At 50.1% G+C, this 20,083-nt stretch overlaps 6 protein-coding genes across 11 annotated transcripts; 3 read left to right on the top strand and 3 right to left on the bottom strand.

Moving 5' to 3' along the window:
• Positions 1-270: 270 nt before the first annotated feature.
• FVEG_11375 (histone H4) lies at positions 271-1,848 on the bottom strand. The gene is made up of 3 exons (XM_018900613.1): positions 1,640-1,848; positions 1,392-1,529; positions 271-1,338 (listed from the first exon to the last, which is right to left on the bottom strand). Exons 1-3 carry the CDS (start codon positions 1,647-1,649, stop codon positions 1,175-1,177), a joined length of 312 nt encoding a protein of 103 aa, XP_018758919.1. The 5' UTR covers positions 1,650-1,848; the 3' UTR covers positions 271-1,174.
• A 1,388-nt stretch (positions 1,849-3,236) lies between these two features.
• Positions 3,237-3,790, top strand: FVEG_11374 (histone H3; the record flags this gene model as incomplete). The annotated part of the gene is made up of 3 exons (XM_018900612.1): positions 3,237-3,312; positions 3,398-3,534; positions 3,593-3,790. The coding sequence occupies 3 exons, from the start codon at positions 3,237-3,239 to the stop codon at positions 3,788-3,790; spliced, it is 411 nt and encodes a 136-aa protein (XP_018758918.1).
• A 543-nt stretch (positions 3,791-4,333) lies between these two features.
• Positions 4,334-11,778, bottom strand: FVEG_11373 (DNA-directed RNA polymerase I subunit RPA1). 3 transcript variants are annotated; one of them, XM_018900610.1, is made up of 3 exons: positions 10,983-11,778; positions 9,347-10,903; positions 4,334-9,288 (listed from the first exon to the last, which is right to left on the bottom strand). In XM_018900610.1, exons 2-3 carry the CDS (start codon positions 9,778-9,780, stop codon positions 4,440-4,442), a joined length of 5,283 nt encoding a protein of 1,760 aa, XP_018758915.1. In that variant the 5' UTR covers positions 9,781-10,903; positions 10,983-11,778; the 3' UTR covers positions 4,334-4,439. The 3 variants fall into 3 exon arrangements, with proteins under 3 accessions (XP_018758915.1, XP_018758916.1, XP_018758914.1); XM_018900611.1 differs by having other exon boundaries at positions 4,363-9,288; positions 9,347-11,070; positions 11,130-11,778; XM_018900609.1 differs by having other exon boundaries at positions 4,363-9,288; positions 9,347-11,778.
• Positions 9,976-11,487, top strand: FVEG_11372 (hypothetical protein; the record flags this gene model as incomplete). Its single annotated transcript, XM_018900608.1, has 2 exons — positions 9,976-10,828; positions 10,883-11,487. 2 exons carry the CDS (start codon positions 9,976-9,978, stop codon positions 11,485-11,487), a joined length of 1,458 nt encoding a protein of 485 aa, XP_018758917.1.
• A 987-nt stretch (positions 11,779-12,765) lies between the features above and the next one.
• FVEG_17014 (hypothetical protein) lies at positions 12,766-13,877 on the bottom strand. The gene is made up of 2 exons (XM_018906254.1): positions 13,443-13,877; positions 12,766-13,388 (listed from the first exon to the last, which is right to left on the bottom strand). The coding sequence occupies exon 2, from the start codon at positions 13,268-13,270 to the stop codon at positions 12,785-12,787; it is 486 nt and encodes a 161-aa protein (XP_018758913.1). The 5' UTR covers positions 13,271-13,388; positions 13,443-13,877; the 3' UTR covers positions 12,766-12,784.
• Positions 13,878-15,363: 1,486 nt separating this feature from the next.
• On the top strand, positions 15,364-19,534 carry FVEG_11371 (hypothetical protein). Of its 4 annotated transcripts, XM_018900607.1 has the most exons (5): positions 15,364-15,954; positions 16,013-17,107; positions 17,165-18,298; positions 18,352-18,659; positions 18,730-19,467. In XM_018900607.1, exons 3-4 carry the CDS (start codon positions 17,223-17,225, stop codon positions 18,479-18,481), a joined length of 1,206 nt encoding a protein of 401 aa, XP_018758912.1. In that variant the 5' UTR covers positions 15,364-15,954; positions 16,013-17,107; positions 17,165-17,222; the 3' UTR covers positions 18,482-18,659; positions 18,730-19,467. The 4 variants fall into 4 exon arrangements, with proteins under 4 accessions (XP_018758912.1, XP_018758910.1, XP_018758911.1 ...); XM_018900605.1 differs by having other exon boundaries at positions 16,013-18,298; positions 18,730-19,531; XM_018900606.1 differs by having other exon boundaries at positions 15,364-17,107.
• The last annotated feature ends 549 nt before the right edge of the window (positions 19,535-20,083 follow it).

Raw genomic sequence — 20,083 nt, 5'->3', positions numbered from 1 at the left:
GGGATAGGTACTAATCACAAGGCGAGATAGACTGTTCCAGAACCGCATTTGTTCAGTCGTCAATGCCTGCCGCGTTCGTATTATCTCAACCGGCCCCAACAAATACGGAGTAAAGTGACTCATTGGTGAAGGCAGTGCAACAGCTGTTATTGAGATGTAACCAGCTGTCTCCAACTTGACACTCGGTTTATGTAATTGGCATCCAGGGTAGGCTGAGACGTCGGCAGTCTGAGCAGTCTGTGTTGTGAGTGAAATCAATACGTTGACATTGAGACCAACAGTGTAATCATTATATTTATTTAATTTAAAAGAGGCTTCATCTTGGGCTGATACGGGTGTGTGCTGACGTTTTCAGCGTGCGCTTTATAGCGAAGCCAGCCGTCAAATGATTTTTGCAGCTTCACCATGTCTAAGTGGTGCTCCGCTTGAAGACTTTGACCAACGTTTCTCCCCAGAAGCCAAAGTTTGTATGCTAGTATAAATGGGAAGCTGTAACGCGTAATATCATGAGAGAGAGGCAAGGACACAATATGAAAGCGTGCAACCCTTTTCCAGAACACGAGCATTGAGAAACATGCACATGGATGGGGCCTTTACCACATCCTTCGATGCAAATATATCCTACAAGCTCTATGATAATATACTCATCAACTCAGTATAAGCTAAAAGCTGCACGGCGTACGCGCTGACAATATTCGGTGTATAAAGATGGACAGGACTTCATGAATAGCCGTCGACTATCCCAAACGCGAGGAATCAGACGCGTCCATGGAAGCATTGTTAGGGACACTACCCGTCAACGCGCCTCAACGACACCCACCCGCGTCAACAATATAGCACATAACAATAATTACACACACAGCGCGCGGCAGCCTGGACGCGCCGACAATGACGCGACCAGATCAGCGCACGGGCACTATCGGCGTTCACAAACGAATTACAATAGCACAGCAAGATGTTCACAATGATACAAGGGATTGGCACGATGTGATGATCAAAATCGCCTCGAGGGCATGTTCGATTATCCCCGAATGTAATCCCCCGTTTCCCTATGATACAGAACACCCAAAAAAACAAGACCGGACCCATTTGTCGTCATGAAACACCCTACATGGTCCTGCACAGCAAGCAGTCGACCGCAAATATTCGTAACAGCATGTAAAACAGAGTGCGCTTAACCGCCGAAACCGTAAAGAGTGCGGCCTTGTCGCTTCAGGGCGTAGACGACATCGAGAGATGTGACTGTCTTGCGCTTGGCGTGCTCGGTGTATGTGACGGCGTCACGAATGACACCCTCGAGGAAGGTCTTCAGGACACCGCGGGTCTCCTCGTAGATCACTGTGGTGCGTTAGAACCACAATCATGTCAGTCTTGTGTGGTGGGCAACTTACTGGCAGAAATACGCTTGACACCACCTCGGCGAGCGAGACGTCGGATAGCGGGCTTGGTGATACCCTGGATGTTGTCTCGCAAGATCTTTCGGTGACGCTTGGCACCGCCCTTGCCGAGACCCTTGCCGCCCTTACCGCCTGTGAAGATGATTGTAAGCTTTGGGAGGAAGCGCGAGGCGCGTCCGCAACGCGTCGATGGTGGTCGAGCAAGTATGCAGATGCGGATGCAGAGGTGAGTTGTTACTTACGTCCAGTCATTGTGATGGAAGGAGAGTTGGTTGTGTGTGTATGATATGTGTATACACTCGTAGTGTATGGGGATGTGCAGTAGATGTAGAGAGACGTTGGATGAAAGTGTTTGAGTATGAGATGCAGCAATGAAGAGCGGGAGTGGGAGAGCTTAAGTACGAGTGGGCCAGAATCGGGATCAGTTGGCTGGACCCACTGTGTGATCTTGATCCCTGCCGGGCGACGCGATCTAGGAGTAGAGGTGCCTAGTGACGCGAGTTTTTAAGCTGACGAATTAAAAATTCGGCTTGCGTTGATTTTTGAAATCGGAAGCGGGGGTCTCAGGCTCTCTCTCAGCTTAGTCTAGGTTCCGGCACTCAGCAGCATAACACGCACCCCGGCCAATTGAACTCCATTGAGCCAGCCACCCACTCGTGCAATTGGATACAATGTTGTCCCATCCGTGTAAAGTCTTGTTGTAGGGTAGTTTTTAACCACAATGTGTTTCTTGGATGGCATGGACAAACTGGGTACGTAGCGGTAAAGCTGTTGAAATACTATTGTAGGCTCTACGGCATAAGCTTTGGGCTGTTGTGACTCATTGCCTACCTATCAACTGTGGCGATTTCCGTTACTGTTGCGTTGAGCTTACTATTTTGTTGAACATGGTTAACTCTGTCACTGAATACGTCCAACAACTATAATGCCCAACTTGATACTCAGATATCAAACCAAAAGTGAAATAACCAAATAATAACAACTGAAGCCCAAGGCATAGTAGCAAGGCATCAAGAGGAAAGAATGTCAATAATTGCTCTTTGTATTGTATTGTACACTTACCAGAATAGTATCATGCACAGTCCAAGAAACTGTGAACAAATGAAGTTGCAGCCAATTATAGACTAACCAACAAGCACTACAATAGAGCAGACTACAAAGACCAAAAACATTCATCACATCCAATATCACACAAGGCATAGCATACACATAGACTCATACAAAAACTGTAATGGGAAACGAGATACTAGCGGCATGTTCCCCAGAGTGGACTGACCGACTGCGGCTACGTACGTACCTCATCCCCGGGTCGAGTCTGGCCTCAGTCAATCAATCAATCAATTATCGGAATAATCGGGTGCCTGGATAGAAATTCATGGCCCCGGACAGCAAATTCGCCATTGGCTGCCTGCCTGGCAAAATAGAGATCAGATTTTCAACGGGTGGGTGACTTTGACAAGCGTGCGTGCGTGGGGCGCTACAGTCAGTACCTTACGCGTGCAGACGAGATAAACGTGAAAATCGGAGCCAATAGAAAATCAGCACGCGTGCAGCTTTTTTTTACAGTCAGTGGTGCATTTTTCGCCAGGGCCCCATTTTTCCATTTTCGGTGGGTGATTGCAAACAACACACTCTAATCAGCGCGCACGGTCCACTGCACTCAGATCAGCCGCCGCCTGCACACTCAGGTATAAAGTAATCCCCCCGCCTGCTCCCTCTCTCGACTTTTCCTTCTGCATCACACACCCACTTCAGCCTTCCACCCCCACAATCATCCATCAACAACAACAGCTACCATCAATCAACCACATACTCTCATCTTCACATCAATCTTCAGCAATGGCTCGCACTAAGCAGACCGCCCGCAAGTCCACTGGTGGCAAGGCCCCTCGCAAGCAGCTCGCTTCCAAGGCTGGTAAGTCTTCTCACCGCGACTTCAACCTGACGCGATACGCGTCTCGGTTCATCAAAAGCATCGTCACTAACTTTATCACCAACAGCTCGCAAGTCCGCCCCCTCCACCGGAGGTGTCAAGAAGCCTCACCGCTACAAGCCCGGTACCGTCGCTCTCCGTGAGATTCGACGATACCAGAAGTCGACTGAGCTCCTCATTCGAAAGCTCCCCTTCCAGCGTCTGGTAAGCGCCACCTGCTTCATCAACCACAGCCTGACACATACTAACACTTGGTAAACAGGTCCGTGAGATCGCCCAGGACTTCAAGTCTGATCTCCGCTTCCAGTCTTCTGCCATCGGTGCTCTCCAGGAGTCCGTCGAGTCTTACCTCGTCTCCCTCTTCGAGGACACCAACCTCTGCGCCATCCATGCGAAGCGTGTTACCATCCAGTCAAAGGACATTCAGCTCGCCCGCCGTCTCCGAGGCGAGCGCAACTAAGCGACCTTACACATAGGTATTTGGGAGGATCACGACTTTTTGCTTTGACACGAGGGATATCATGGTTAGGGGATAATCAAGGCGTTCACGAGGAACATGCTTTCTACAGTTGGGATGTATATTAAATGGCAAGCTAATTAGCTGCCTTTCGCAATCGACTACCGGTCTTTGATCGTTTCTCGTTCCTCGTGTGATCTGCCAAGGGTAGTTGAATCGCCACCGCGCGCCACCGCGTTCTCGACTCGAAACATGAATAACGTAGCATGTTCGACCATACACACGCGACTGATGTCAACTGACTTCATGTCAATGCTACCTGCTCCCGTTGCCCGCCTCATTGTGAAGTGATATTGTGCCTAATCGACTGTGAAGGGGAGTCTGACATTCAGCATAATGTTTAAACCGCCACGATACTTACTAAATGACTCATTGCCACAGCCTGTGAAAATAGTCGCACGTGCCCAGTCATTTGCTCTCTAATTCATTCATCATTGTGCAATTGTCAAACCCGATTGAGTCTTCCGATGCTGGCTCCATGGCACAATTTACTCTGTTGACGGATGCGAGGGATTCAACGGCTTATGCGAACAAGTATTATATAATCGATCAAATTGAATGCAGATATCTACTCTTTTTATTACAGCCCAAATTACGCCAAAGAATCAACATGATATGTAGGAAGTTGCGCCAAAACATCGAAGCCACCTGTGCCAACCTTTCCAAGTCTACCCATCACCAGCCGACCGCTGGGCGTAGACAGATCGTCCCAATCACCATCCAGCACAGCGTCCTTGAGGAATGCGAGCGTCGTCTCGAAACTCATCTTGGTGAAGGGACTGACGTTACCCTTCAGACCCATTCGGTTGAAAGGTGTAAACCCACCATTCCTCGTCATGTGGTCTCCGATCAGATTCAGGTGGCGGTTGTCCACCTTGATGCCGTGAGATCCGAAGACGCCGGCAAGTTCTTGCACGATGTTTTGGCGAGCTGCCTCGACACCGTACACGGCCAGTACGGCAGCGATGTCGTTGGTCTGGATGCGGTTGGGGTCAATGAAATCGCTGTATCGCTGCATTGCCTGCAGGTTCACACCGGCAGTATGGATGACCTTTGTGTCTTTCTCCTCGACAAGGGTGCAGGCGCCGACGCCAGAAATCTCCTGTATCACCGTCTTCTTTACGGCGTCTTGAACGAGGTTGAGCATGAGGACTTTGGGAATAGTTGAATCATACTCCAGTGTGAAGCTGCAGCTGGCTCCTGTCTTCTCGTCGAAGGAGAAGTCTGTAACCTCGGCGTATTGTTCCAGGACCCGGTTGGCTCGTGCCTTTGCAGACCAGTCAACATCGTCGCCGTCCCCGTCATCTTCTGCCTGCCGGGGGCTGCCACCGAAGCCTTCATCTTCCTCAGCATCATCGTCACCGGCATCTCGCTCCATTTCCTGCTGCACGGCATCATCCTCATCATCGTTGGGTCCGTATGACACGGCCTCACTTCGTTTGGCTCGCTGCTTGGCATTCGTCGCGTCGTCATCACCATCCTCATCATCCTCATCATCTTCGAAATTGCCGGCAGCTTCGGCATTGGGAGCAGCCGTCTCAACAACACCAGCCTTGGCGCCAACGTCGGGAGTGGCCATTGTAGACATAGTCATTCGCTTCCTGATGTCCTTCTTCACAAGAGTCACCAGCCGGTGGAGGAGCTTCCTCTCAACAGCTTCGACAACGTCCGAGATATTGATAGCGTATGTCTTGGTGTACTCCTCCGAGTCGAAGAACTGTATATCGACCTTGTAAATCTTGGCCGATCCGTAAATCTTGCCTTGACCGACCTTCTCTTCAACGTTGATGCTATCGAGTATGAAGCCAAGAGGCAACACTGAGATAGACTTGGCGAAGATCTCTGCATCTTCTACAGACATCTCCTCGATTGGGTAAATAGACATGGCAGGGGTGGAGATCTTGTCGCTAGCTGTCATAAGAATCTCACGCAGTCGAGGGATACCCAGCGTGACGTTCTTGGCAGAGTGACCAGCCAAATGGAAGGTGTTCAGTGTCATTTGCGTCGAAGGCTCACCGACAGACTGACCCGCTACAATACCGACAGCTTCTCCAGGCTCCACAAGAGACCGCAAGTATTTCATCGCGAACAGCATCTCCGCATTCTTCTTGTTGAGGCTCACACGGGAGAGCGCAAGCTTGTTCTTATCCGATTTGTCTCGAACAAGGCCATCCTTATTCTCCTTGATATATGAAGTCATAGCCTTGTAGAAGTTCTCAGATGTGGCGAACGCAGTCGTGGCGGGATTAAAGAGACCTGAGATCGGATCCTGAGCCTTGGGATCTTTCGCGTTGGTGTGCTTGAGGGCCTTCTTCATGTATTTGGTGATCGAATCGCGGTGCATTCCCAGGCGGTCGCCAACGCTGGGGTCGTAACGGAGCTGTGAAGCCTCTGATGTGACGTTCTCCAAGATGAAGCTAAAATCGGTCAAGTACTTCTGCTTAGAAACATCGAGACCGTCCTCGCCATATAGGAACTGGATCATGGAGCCGTCTGCATCTCGCACGGTAGTATCGTACGCGACCGTCAGACCTTCCATACCCTTGATAACACATCGCTGCAGGTAACCGGAGCGGGACGTCTTGACAGCAGTATCGATCAGTCCTTCTCGACCAGCCATGTGATGAAAATAGTACTCTTGAGGCCGGATACCTGTAAGGAAGCGCTGCACGATATAACCGCCAGCTCGAGCATGAGTCTCGAATGGGTTAAAGCATGGCAACGACTTGCCGCTGACCATGATAGGGACACGTCGACCCTCCAAAACTTGCTGACCAAGGTTACAAGAAATCAGTGAAGCATTCACTCTGGATCCTTTGGCACCGGATGTTGTCATGGCTTGCATCTGGTTGAAGGGGAAAGCCTTCTCGAGACCAACAGGCATGGTAGCGGTCTGGATCTTGTCCGTGATCTTACTAAGACCTTCCTTCATAAGAAGATCCAGACCTTCTTGTTTGCTGTCATCGCGAAGTACCTCTTCCAGGCGCTCCAGTAGCAGAGGATCTCTAGGGCCTGGGTCCTGCTCGAGGGAAACGTAGGAAGATGCAACTTTGAGACCCACTGAGTCAGCAGGCACAAGCGCTTCTCGCCGTGCTTGCTCTCCCTCAGGTGTAAGTCTCAGATCATCCATACCACAAGAGAAGGCCCTCATGTTGAGATATCGGGTGAGCAATCTACCGAGACTACTCAAGAGCTTACCCGCAACAGCCGGGCCATAAATCTCATGAATAGCGTGGATTACACCCCCAGAACTAGGACCAATCTGTGACTTATCCAGAATACCAGTGATGAATTCGCCATCCTGAAAAAGAACAGTTCCTTCTTCAGAATTAACACCCCACTGACTTGCTTTGATTTGTGTTTCCGCTTTCATGGAAAGCCCGCCGCAGTTGGGAGGCTGCATGTTCTTCAAGATGGTGGTGATGACCTGCTTGCCAGTCCATCGAGCTACGGGTCGGATCACCGCAGGGGCAACAAGTTCGATTCTCTCGCCAACAATGTGGCCGCTCTCGGGCCGCAATGCGTTGTAAACCAGTTGTTGATAGTCGCCTTTAGTGAAGAATGTGTCGCGGTTACAGAGAGCAACGGATACTGAGATATGATCCTGAATGAGACCTCGGAGAGGTTTTCCCGCAGTACCAGATAGATATTGGTGATCAGTATCGGCAATCTGGAGGGCCTCAGCGCGGGCAACTTCGTTCTGCGGGAAATGCATGTTCATCTCATCACCATCGAAATCAGCGTTGTATGTGTTACAGTTGGCGTAGTGCATTCGAATTGTCTTCTCGCCAGGGAGAACTCGAACTCGATGTCCCATAATAGACGGCTTGTGAAGTGTTGGCTGCCGGTTCATCAGAACGACATCGCCATTGGTCAGATGGCGGTAGACCTTCTTGTTCCGGGTCCTAGCAGCATTACTGCTCGTGGGAGCCAGTAGCTGGTTTGCGAGAGACACACGGTCGTCAACCGATTTGTTGCGAAGGTTGACGATCTGGCCATTTTCATTTTCGATAGCAAAAGCGCCAGGCCATTTGTCGACACCGTTGATGACAGCTTGTTGCATGTCTCTGAAGTTGTGACTGGTCACTGGCTCGGGATATGTCAACTTCTTCGCAAAGACAGGCGGCACACCGATTTCGTTGGTCTCGATATTGGGATCGGGTGAGATGACACTTCGAGCGGCGTAATTAACACGCTTGCCCATCATGTTCTTTCGGAAGAGACCTTCCTTCTTCTCGAGCTTCTGCTTGATGCCATCCTCGTTGCGCTTCGCTGCAGCACCTTGGACCGGGTTTTTATTCTTATCAATGAGTGCGTTGACCGACTCTTGTAACTCTGCTGAGGCCTGATGCATCCTGTTGACATCGGCTTTCTCCTCCTGTAACTCCCTGTGCAGACGCGCGATCGTCCCGCAGCCTCTAAGAATGTTTTTGTAAAGAGAATTTTGCTGGGCTTCAGAAATCTCGGACTCGCCTGTTCGAGCCTCAGGGCGGTAGCGGTTGGGAGGAACTAAGATGGTTGTCAAAAAGAACATGTCGGGCGTGACTTTGGTAGAGCTTCGGGTTGGGGGCTTCGCATTGTATAGGAGGGAAACCAATTCTTGCTCCTTGGTGAACAACTCGTTGAGACGAGCTCGAACCTCCATGGCGCTGATATACCGCTGTGGAGAAGAAGAAGTAGAAGCCGTATCCGCGTCTACCATCTCCGTGTCCAGATGGGCGACATCTCCATTGATGCGGGAAGTCTCACGAGCAGGAGAAACCACATCTGCAACGCCCTCATCGGAGGAGTATCCATCAGGCTTCTGTTTGGTCGCAGCTTGGTGGACTCTGGCCATAGCATCGGCCTGCTTGAAATTCTTCTGAGCCATCTTGGCCTTGTCCTTATCAGAGAGGGATCTCTCAAAGACTTTAACAAATCGATCCTTGCGGTAGGAGGGTGAAATACCACCACAACTAGCGCAAACTCTGCGCTTGGTGATTTCTGCCAGAAACTCCTTAATAATCTCACGACGCATTTCGCTCGATCCCTCGTGTTTCCCTCTCTTTGTTTCGCCTCTCTTGATCTTAACACCGCCAAGACACTTGTCGACGTACTTGTCTCTTGCGCGCGTTACGTTATCGATCGAGTTGGCGGCGCCCTCCTCCTCAGCTTCACTTTCCAATTCAGAGAAGTCGCCGAGCTCGATGGCCAGCTCGTTATCGCCAATAGCACCCACTACGTGAGCCTCCTGAATCAGGCCGTGCTGAAGAAGTTTTAGTTGGCACACATACTTGTGTAGTTCTTTCTGGTGAAGTCGGAATCCTTTGCAGTAGACGCAGGTAGCCTTCAGGAGTCGGTAAGCTTGATCCATGAATACTGGATGATATACTGGCACAGGAAGTTGAATGTGTCCAGCATGGCCGGGGCATGTAGCCTGGTTCAAGTTACATGTTGTGCACCTGTGATTGCGCTGTGAGAGGCTGTCTTCGTCAATCTTGATATGTCAATGGAACTTACGGCGCATCGCCCCAAGACCCGAGGGCAGGGTCATAGAGACCGCCTGGTACAGGATTGAGAAGATTGTCGAACGTTTCGGGGTTCTCAATTCGCTTCACAGAGATTGCTCGAATTTCCTTTGGTGACAAGAACGTAAACTCAACGCTTTCTACACCGGATGCGACCGGCTGTGCGATGTTCATGGTGACGTTACTGCCGCCCTTTCGAGCGAATAATATGGCGATTGAGCGACGTCTTTGGGTTAACTGACGAAATCCATTCCCCAACGCAGTATGCGAAGTGAAGGTAAATCGGAGAGGCAGTGGGACCGTTGCGAGAGAACAATTTTTTGGCGGTGCGGCCCGGCAGAATTTTAGACCGACCATGCAATGCAGTCTTGCGCGCGACTCAGTGTCTCCACGCATGGCTCTTACTGACCTTGCCAGTTGCATCATCTTGAAAGCTGTATCTATTGCACGCGCATCACCGAAACCGCGGTCGCCGGACCATCCAACTGCAATTTTCCTGCTGATACACGCCGTAATTTGCAGTTGAAATTATTGATCATCGTAAGGCGCTCCTTAGCACAGCCGCAAAGGCAGTGCCTTTGTAGCCTCAACCAAACGACCAGGCATCGTTGAGCTGCAGTGATGGATCGCAACAACCAATCCCATGGACTTGGCCCTCGCCATGATTCCTCATCGCGAGTACAAAAGACCGAGTCTGCTGCGGATCGGATGGCTGCACTCAAGGCTCGAGTCGCAGCAGCAATCGGAACCAGTAAGGCAAAGGGGGGTCTTAATGTTGGGCTTCATCCTGCCTTGGAGGATCTAGGATCATATAAATCCGCAAGTAAATCAAAGGAATCGACGCCAACACCATCAACCGGGCGAACAGACAAGGTCCGATCGCAAGACGCCACGAGGCCTGGCTTCGTCAATAAACAGAATGGGGAAAATCCCTACTACGATCCTAGTCTTTCAACACAACCTGGTGGAGGGAAGGGACGACAGTCAAGATCACTTGTGTTCAACCAGAAGGGCAAATACATCGCCCAAGCCAATGCTCTTCGTCGACAAGCCGCCTTGGAGGCGATGAAAAAACGGATTGCAGAGCAAACTCGAAAAGCTGGTATCGACGACGATCTAGATGTTGAAAGGAATTATGTCGTAGATGCACCACCAGAGATTGAGTGGTGGGACGAGGGACTTGTTGACGGCGGAAGTTATGATAGGCTGGATGACCCTTCGAAACTCAAACTTACGACAGCCGACAGCATCATCACTGAATACATTCAGCATCCGGTGGCACTCGAGCCACCTCAAGATCGACACCTTCCGGCGGCGAAGCCTATGTTTCTGACTTCGAGAGAACAAGCGAAGTTGAGGCGACAACGACGAATGGCTGAGCTAAAAGAAATGCAAGCTAAAATTCGCTTGGGATTGGTACCAGCTCCGCCCCCCAAGGTCAAGAAAGGCAATCTGATGCGAGTTCTTGGTGACGGTGAGTCTAACATACGATCTCATTGACTCAATCACATGCTAATGCTCTATCTAGTTGCTGTCAAGGATCCAACTGCTGTCGAAGCGCGCGTCAATCGAGAGATTGCGGAACGCCACCAGAAACACGTCGAAACAAACGAAGAAAGAAAACTCACCAAGGATCAGAAACACGACAAAATCGCGACGAATCAACAAAAAGACGCCGAGAAGGGAATTCACATGTTGGTTTTTAAGATTGGAAGCCTCGCGAATGGACAACACCGTTATAAGATCGGCATGAACGCTGAGCAACTGGCACTTACAGGCATATGCGTCATGCACCCCAAATTCAATTTAGTGATTGTAGAGGGAGGAGAATGGAGTATCAAGAAGTACAAGAAGCTCATGCTTAACCGAATCGACTGGACCGAGAATTCGCCGTCAAGGGACCGAGACGGAAAACAAGGCGCCACACGCGACTGGCTTCTCGCCGAAAAGGATAACGGCGAGCTCAAGGATATGTCGATGAACGAATGCAGGCTTGTCTTTGAGGGCGAAGAGAAAGCACGAGTATTCAGGAAATGGGGAAGTAAAGTGTGTGAGACAGACTCGGAAGCGAGAGATGCTCTGGCTCGCACTAAGATGGACAACTTCTGGCAACTCGCCAAAGGCTTTGCCTAGGTAAACAGACAGGCAGATACGTATGGATGCTCGCCGGGGTGCGACAAGAACAAGAACAAGAACTCAGAACGCCTCAGAGATGGGGTTCGAATATTAATAAAGTCGCCTAACAAATGGTTGTATGTAAACTCGTGAAAGATTTGCATAGTCTGGACTATCATAACTGTGACATACTTCACAAATACCGAAAATAACTGTGTGGCGAGTAGATGAGCACTCTTGGGGCTTCTTGAAAAGGTATGCTTGGTCCATGAGTAAAAGAGCGAGATCATGGGGTTGCAATTGACAGACTCGGCGACAAGCATCTGATACTCGTTGAGCCGAGGAACTCATGAGATACTTGGAACACTTACGTCATTAATGGGTGACAGTGTTTTGGGGTTCAACAACAAATGTTCCAAAGCTCTTGTTGCAGTGGCATCCTAAGAATAGAACTATGGGTCTGTTATTGCGATCTAGACTGGACTTTTTGACTTAGACGTAGAGTCCTGGACATAAGAAACCCTGGGCGCGGCCGCCTCAACGGGCCTTTGCCATATACCCAGTAGCCAGATGTGTGTGTACCTTGGTTGCTCGTAGTTTGGTAGACGGATTGTAAACAAGCCTTGGGGGCTAGAAGATCACCACCAACTGACAAGGATACAGGAGGTACTGCAGTAACAAACCAATATGGCAGGCAGATTTCGGGGAATTTGCCGGTTTAGGTGCTGCAGCTCTACGTGCCTGTCTTGTGGCTTGTGCGACCTTCCATCGTCAGACCGAGACTGGAACTGGATGAGAGCTGAGACTACGACTTCCTGCCTACCTCAGCCGTGAGATAGATCTTCGAGATCCTTGACTTGAAGATCATCATGGCATGCATGGATGGTCTGGAAGGCTCCAAGTGGAATGGATCTCTGTGGACCCCTGATCGAGGAGAAAGACCTAACTTAGGCTGGGGATCGATCATAACCAGTGCACGGCTCACTTGGAAATCGCCTGAATCCCGTTTAGAGTCTGTCAGGGAAACTCTAATTCGGCGCATGTCATCCAAACCGTTGAGCAGGGATAGGCGAGGCAGAAGCCATCGCGAAACCATACTCAACCTCTGAAGATGGGCAACCAAGTAGATGGGACTGTATGTCGTGTTGCGCGCTGGAACTGCGGAAGAGCACTACTACAAGAAACGTGTGATCGTGCGAGAATGGATATCTTGTTCGATACTGCTCAGCCATAACTGTCGCGACAACCGTCAGCTGTGGTCACCACTCAGCCAAGAGCTATTCGGAAATCAACATGGTAGGCAATTGTTAGACAGTCATATACCATAGGAAGATCTTGCTAAAGTAAGGGGTTCCCCGAGCTGTTGGCTTGGTCTAAGAGCAATGTCATCCTGGCAGGCATCCAGGATCTGATTTAAGTGACCTCCGTGGAATTGGAAGCAAGCGAAGGAGAAAGTATCGTAGCTACCGTTTTCATCACAAGCCATGGCATTCCTAATGCAGTGGCTTCTGCAGGTGATAGGTACCAGGAATCGATGGAAACAGTCAAAGATTGCCCACCAGTGACCGCCCATCCATCCATCCATCCATCCATCCATCCATCCATCCATCCATATGTACCCCCCTCTCTTTGTCGCCTTATCCACTCGTGCCTCGATATCAGAGACAGTTGATTTGCCTTTGCCAGTCAAGACCTGGCTCTGAATTAAGCTTGTGTAGCAACCGATCGGTGATTGCAGTTTTGAGACGCTCTTCGAATCATGATCTTCACGAGGGTAACCGCACGAACCGCGTCTACTCATTCAATCTCGACTAGGACGTGTAATTAACTCGGTGATGAGAAGACATGGCCGAATGCCGTTTGTGTAACCTTGGTGGGCTCGCCCCGTGGAGTCTATCGATCCCATTACTGTGGAAGTTCTGATTTCGGTGTCATCACGACTCCTGCCCTTGAGAGCTTTCAGAGGTCTTTACTTTCCTTGCTGCAGAGTTTTCGGGCCGGACTCTGCGGATGAACAAACTGGTTCCTTTGCAAGGCTCCAGGTTTCCCAAGATCCTTGACATTTTGCATGCAGTGACACAAAGCTCAGTTGGTTATATGGATCTTGAGACGAATGTTGGTTAGGACAGTAATAATATTGTAGTTGGAGCGGTAAGTCCTTTGAGGAAGCTTTCGAGTTGAACGGAAATGGCTTTTCTCAGTTTCGGTAGCATCGCAAAAGCATGGGTTGATAAATCAAGCCGTCCATGGCGCTGATGGCAGCCATGCAGCGCCTGGTCTGCCTGTATACGATACGATATACGACGCCACCTGTAAACGGAAGGGACGTTTTGGAAGTAGGCCTTGCGCCGTAGATCATTCAATAACTCTTCAGCTCATAATTATAGCCGAGCCCGCAGCCAATGAAGAGGAAGCCGAGCGAAACAATGTTGCGTCTGGAGACTCTGGCAAATGTACGGATAGAACACAACACAATACTCTACAGTGTGCCTGCTTACTGGCTTTGGCATCGAATCTTGGACTTACAAGCATTGGAACCTACCAAGCTTGGGCTTGGGCGTCTCGGCGGCAAAAAGAACCGGTGCGCCTGCGCCTGTCAGGCTTGGATGTATGGATGTCTACTCAAGGTAAGGCACCTACTTAGGTAGGTAGTTAACTTAGTTACCTTAGACTAATGGTGATCCAGGGACCCTAGAAAGCTGAGACGGCTTGTCTTGGCTGTCGCCAATTTGGGCAAACTCGTCGCGGCATCACCCCGTAAGGTAGTGGAGGTTAGTGGAGGTAAGAGACGGGATGGACCAAAAATTACCTTCCTTACATACCTTAGGGACGGGACCCATGAGACGACGAGCAAAATACGATTACAGTGCACCTCAACAACAGAAGCCCCCCGAGGCACTAACGTTGGCTGAGTGCTCACTCTTCATGTAGCGGGCTTGCTTGGCTGAGGTGATGATGAATACCCGCTGTTTTTACAGATGTTCATTTGCTTACTCCTGGGTTACTGGTGTAGACCAGACTACTCGTATGTACGGACGCATGTACATGTTGTACGCAGCGTCATCATTTAGCGCAGTAGCATCGCCGGATGCAATTCATCACCTCCCCTAGACGCATGGACTGGAATAAGAGATCTTGCTTTCTGACAAATACCACCACCTATCCAACAGCGAGAGCAACGCGGATATGGCTTATAATCTCCGTCAGAGTGGGCTTTATCCTCCAAGGTTAAAGTTTGGTGGGTGTATCTATCTCGACTGCAGATGGATGGATGCGCAAAGGTACCTTGATTAAAATTCCATCTACCTACAATACATAAGGTTAAGTACCTCATTATATGCGGCGGACGGAGTGCGCGCAGTGTAAGAACGAAGGATTAAAAGGACCGGGCCGCCGTAGGGTAAGGCAAGGCAAGGTAAGGCTCAAACTGTGTTTTGTGCCGTGGGCTTTGGAGATGCAGTATCTTCGGTCCGGCTGCGTTTAAACGGGATGAATGAATATTGAGGCTATTTGCAAACATGTGCGTGCATCCAACGTCGGGGCGTCGATATGTCCAGTACCTTAGTACCTAGAGGCCGTTTTGCGGGGCGCCACCGGCCGTTGAGCGAGCTTGAGCCTTGAGGCCAGGAACAAGCCGATATCTACTGCCACATGTGGTAAGGTTGCAGACACTGTAGACAGCCGCGCCATTTGGGCCTTCAGAAGTGCCATCACAGGCCGTTCCAAGGATAAACAGCACTGTCCTTTCGTTACATCGTGCCCACCTCACTTCACTCCACAAGTTCCTGACCCACCTGGGCCGCGCCCACTTAATTATTCCGTGCAACGGCAGCGTGTAGGGATAAATTGGACTTGAGTGGATTTTTGAGCTTCCACATATCACATCCATTCTCCAGACCGGCCGGAGTCACGGCCCTGCCCCAAGCCAAACACAGCACTTGACCGGTACGACCAGGGGTTTATTCCCTATTATCCTCTAGGGTTTCCTCGGTCTTGAGCCGTTTCCTCGTACTTTACCGTATCGGCTCTTCGGATCTAGCCCGGTTCCTACTGTACTTGGCCTTGCCTTACCATTCCCCTGGCTGGCTTGCACCGAGCCGGACTCGCACGAGTCGCACCACCTGATCCGTTGGCCCTGCCCTGCCATGCCATTGAGACGGGACGCATACAGAGAGATCAGAGCCTACAGACTCTAAGGCCCCTGGCCCTCGTACTGATGGGAGCTGCCAGACTCCAGTATGTCTGCACATGAACGATCCATGGTTTGGCCAAGGAACCTCCCTCCATCTCCAGGAACGCCAGATGAAATTATGTGGACGCAGTGTACTATCTGTCACCCGCAGGTCAGCGGTGATGGCCCCCCATATTCTAACTGGTTAAATCAACAGAGCTCGAAGGGATTATGTTTATGACGTTGCAGCCATCAAACTTTTCCTTAATTCTGTCTCGGCGAATCTGCCATGCTGCCCCCCAAAGATAATAATAGTGAGCAACCACAGGATGCCATCGACAAATGCGCTCACTTGTTTACCTGCTCTCCAAGGTGCCTTACGTACGTACCTACCTAGCTAAGGCCGTGGGCCACCGTCGTTGGTTCTCACGCACCTGCATCTACCTTGCGGCCATGGCACTACAAGCGCTTGAGCTGCATGGGCCAGCCTGCCAAATTGGGGCTATGCGCACGCCTCAATCAAGAGAAAGCGCAAGGTGCCGTACTCGATATCTTCCGAGTGTGTTGGTGTTCTTCTTGTGTTGGCTCTTGATGGTGGAGAACTCATGGGGCGATGGCATCACTTTGAAAAAGAACCCACGAACATGGTTCAAATACGGACGCATTCCAAACTTGGACTGGCTTAGGCTGGGCTGCGGCTAGGCTCTGTCTCTATGCTACTTCTTTCGTTATCGTTGCACCAACAACAGTACCTGCACTGAGTGTTAAGCAGCCTTCTCTCGAGTCTTGAAATCCTTGTCGCTGCGGAATGCGGCCCTCTATACCTTAGTTCGCGTTAGGGTTGATTTTATGCTCTAATTTGGGGCACTCAACGGCCTGACTTGCACACATCTTACTTGCTTGCTTGGCTGGCTGGTGACAGTAAACGGCCCTAGCGATACCGTTATCTACCTCAAGTCATCCACGAGATCTGTCAAGGGTCGCAATGGCCCAGCCGTGTGGTTGGCGAGCTCGATCCTGGCCTAGACCTCATTTCGCTCTCCTCCCGGCCCCGTCACCCGCTTCTCGACACCTTCCCAGTGGCTCTCTAGCCGTGAACGCCAACCTACCCGTCTCCCCACCTTGGACTCGCCTGTCTAGCCTGTCTTGCCTGTTTCTCTAGCACCCCCCATGCAGGCGGAGACTGATCCTTCGACAATCCTCGTCTGGGTCTAATTCATCGATGGTAGTAGCTTCATCAAAGAGGATCTAAGTAATCGATCTTCCCTGTACGTACGCCCATTTCTCGCCCAGGACTTGGTTTGGTCGACGTTCGTCTTTGTTGCCACCGTCCATCTGCGTTTGTTGCTCACAACTCCATCTCCCGTGTTGGTTGTGCCCTCGTTGTATTTATCCTACTGGTACCCCGTCATGGGGTTTCCCGTCTTGGTCGATGAATCTCTACTCACTGTAGTACCTAATCTAAAGGTGCCTGTGGCTTGTGGTTCTCTACCTACCGGAAGTGCATGGCTCATGAGACCCTAGCATCCCCACGGATTCTAACCCGACCCTCGCATACTTGCTTTCTATAACGACCTCAAATATGTACCTGACACCTCCCTCGACCTCGAACTCCCCCGTATCGCAGTATTCACAGTTCTTCGAAACGAGTTCGTCCAGTTCTGACACTTCCTGCCCCCCGAATCGCCTGCCGTCTTGCTACTGCTCTCCATTTCAGCAAGCTGTCTCAGGCGTTTCACAGTCAGACTTGGATTCGGATTCGTACTCCCACCACGCTCGCTGGTTCACAGTGCCTCAACCAGAACTTCTATCACCGCCTCCCATGGACCACGGTAGCACTGCTTGGGTCACACCAGATGGCTTAGTGGCTGGAACAAGTACAGCTTCTTCAAGCTCGGTAGAACCTGACGCCCTGCATGCGGATTTTAATGCATTTGCTGGATACGACTCTTGTTTGCCTGCCCCATATCAGACACATGACGCCTACATGCCGCCCAGTCGCAACACGTCAGTCCATGAGCCATCATTGTCGTCTACTAGCCAATCCTCGCGAGCGCCATCAATAGGCGCAAGGCCACCATATGGATACTTGCAAGATCCCTCTAACTCGAGATTCAGAGTCGAAGGCGCCGTGAGCAGCTATGGTCAGGGGTATGAGCCGCAACCGTACTCAACTGCCGGTCCATCTGCTGCTGCTACCGCTTATCAAACCGATGGAGCCCCCTTCGCTTCAAATTTGCCCTCCAGCCTCGGCGCAAATAGTTCAACGACTTGGCCGAAGCAAGAATATGAGGTGCCGCAGTTCTATTCTACCCCGCAAAATCAACTTCCTGATCTTGGCCAGGAGAGGAGACTGTTGAAGACGACCAAGGCGAAGAGACCCACAAGAAAGCACACATCGAAGGAGGAGGCAAACTTCCAATGCGAAGTCAAAGGATGCGGGAAGTTCTTCAGTCGCAGCTACAACTACAAATCGCACCTTGAGACTCATGATGAGAAGCGCGAATATCCATTTCCCTGCACTGTTGACGGGTGCACTAAGAAGTTTGTGCGGAAGACAGACCTTCAACGACACCACCAGAGTGTGCATATGAAGGAGCGCAATCATAAGTGTGACTATTGCGGACGCCTCTTTGCTCGAAAGGATACTCTGAGAAGGTAAGCATGCCATACACTCTGGCGCTCACAAACTCTAATGATTGAATTGGTAGACATATGGAGGACGGCTGTTCGAAGCGGTTTGATATCGGGACACTCAACTTGCAAGGTCCAGGTTTCGCAGGGTTGGGGATTGTTAGCCCAACCAGACCGTCCGATTTAGACCCTCGCCGCCCTGGATAGGCTTGGGCATAACATGCTACACAGTCGTCATCAACACCACGGATGTATTTTAAGATACATGGTAATCCACCGATGTGGCAGGATCCTTGATCGGGAAGAAGTTAAACTTCTTCCAGAGCCTTTCTTCAGGCATTTCAAGTTAGAAACGGCATGAAAACCTGGCCTAGAATTGGAGAAGGTAGGCTGGCTAATGATACCTCGGCAAAGTGTTTTGTCAATTTTGGGTCTTGCTGACTTGTATTCTTTAGGAACACGTATGCTCACCTAAGAAAGGAAGTAATCAAACTCGCGAAACCCGATGGCTGGATGTATCAACCAAAAAAAACATGAATGAGTTGGTGGCAAAGTGCACTCGAGGAGGTCCACTGATCAGCGTCTCTGTATATTCTGGATAAAACCTTGCTCCAATATGCAGATACTGCAACGGTTGAGGCACAGACACAAAAGTTCTCGAAGAGGAAAACTCTGTTGGTGCCTTTCCACGTGCGACAGCTTAGGGTTCGCATGCATTATGCCGAGAGCCTCGCCTGAGCGACATGTCGAAACGACTCACCTCGGCATATGCGAACTTGACAAATAGAATCTTGATCTGGAAGCTCGCTGGGAATGGGATCTTTTGTGCCAAGTCCCACACTGGAGAATAATTTGTCAAGGTTTGCTGCTCAACTAAAGCAAGCGAGTTCAAGTCTCGCATCCCTTGTGATTAAGATTGCTTGCCGCTGTAGTTTGATTACATTACACGGAGGCTCACACCAGCATCATGGAGTGGAATAGATTGGATATCTTTTTGGAGCGAACCTACGGAGTATATATACAGTGAAAGATGGTGTAGGTCTAGTTTATGGTACGGTATGTAGGAATGCCACCGGGGATGTGATCTGGCGTACCTGCCCCTTAGGGAGCAAGAAAACATGAGACCTAAGTTTAGGGTGACAAAATAAACTCCGCAAAAAGCATCCTAAATTTATACCAAGTTACCTAAATCTTTTTATCAGTTAGGCTTAAGGCCCCGAGTTTTATTTCCTTCCTTAGCTACCTACCTTAGTACGATGTAGTGAAAATAAAGATTCTACATATGTATAAATATTCTCATCCACATGCAGCAATGCCGACTTGAGACAGGGGTGTGTCTGTGGAGCATCGCCTATCGATTTGGATTGAATTGTCATCACCCGGTAATTCGTATGTAGTGAGATATGTACATACGATATTTCGCTTCGCAGGTTCATGCTTTGGCTTATTGATCCGATTGGATCGTGTGAATGGATTGTACTCCATTGTAATTGTTGATAATGCCGACAGAGCATTCGTCATGGGCTCGCTGTACGTAGGCAGGCATCTTTGACTTTAGTTTGCATCCATCCTTGCCCAGGTATGCAATAATATCGTTAGGTAGTAGTAGTCTGAAGCAATCTCATGTAGAAAATCGAGGTACACTGAATTGCTTCAATGTGAGTGAGTACATGGACGTTTTGTTAGTGACATCCATGCTTGCCTACTAACGTGGCACAGGCGTAACTAATGCATGTGATAATAGGTACTAAGGCACCTGGTGTCGAACTGGATCTTCTAGAAAGGTCGGGTGCCTACCTAGCCTAAAAT

Source organism: Fusarium verticillioides, chromosome 9 (assembly GCF_000149555.1).
Source record: "Fusarium verticillioides 7600 chromosome 9, whole genome shotgun sequence".
Taxonomy (NCBI): Eukaryota; Fungi; Ascomycota; class Sordariomycetes; order Hypocreales; family Nectriaceae; genus Fusarium; species Fusarium verticillioides.
Note: the sequence above shows the minus strand (reverse complement) of the source record. Positions and strands in the feature narration are given on the sequence as shown.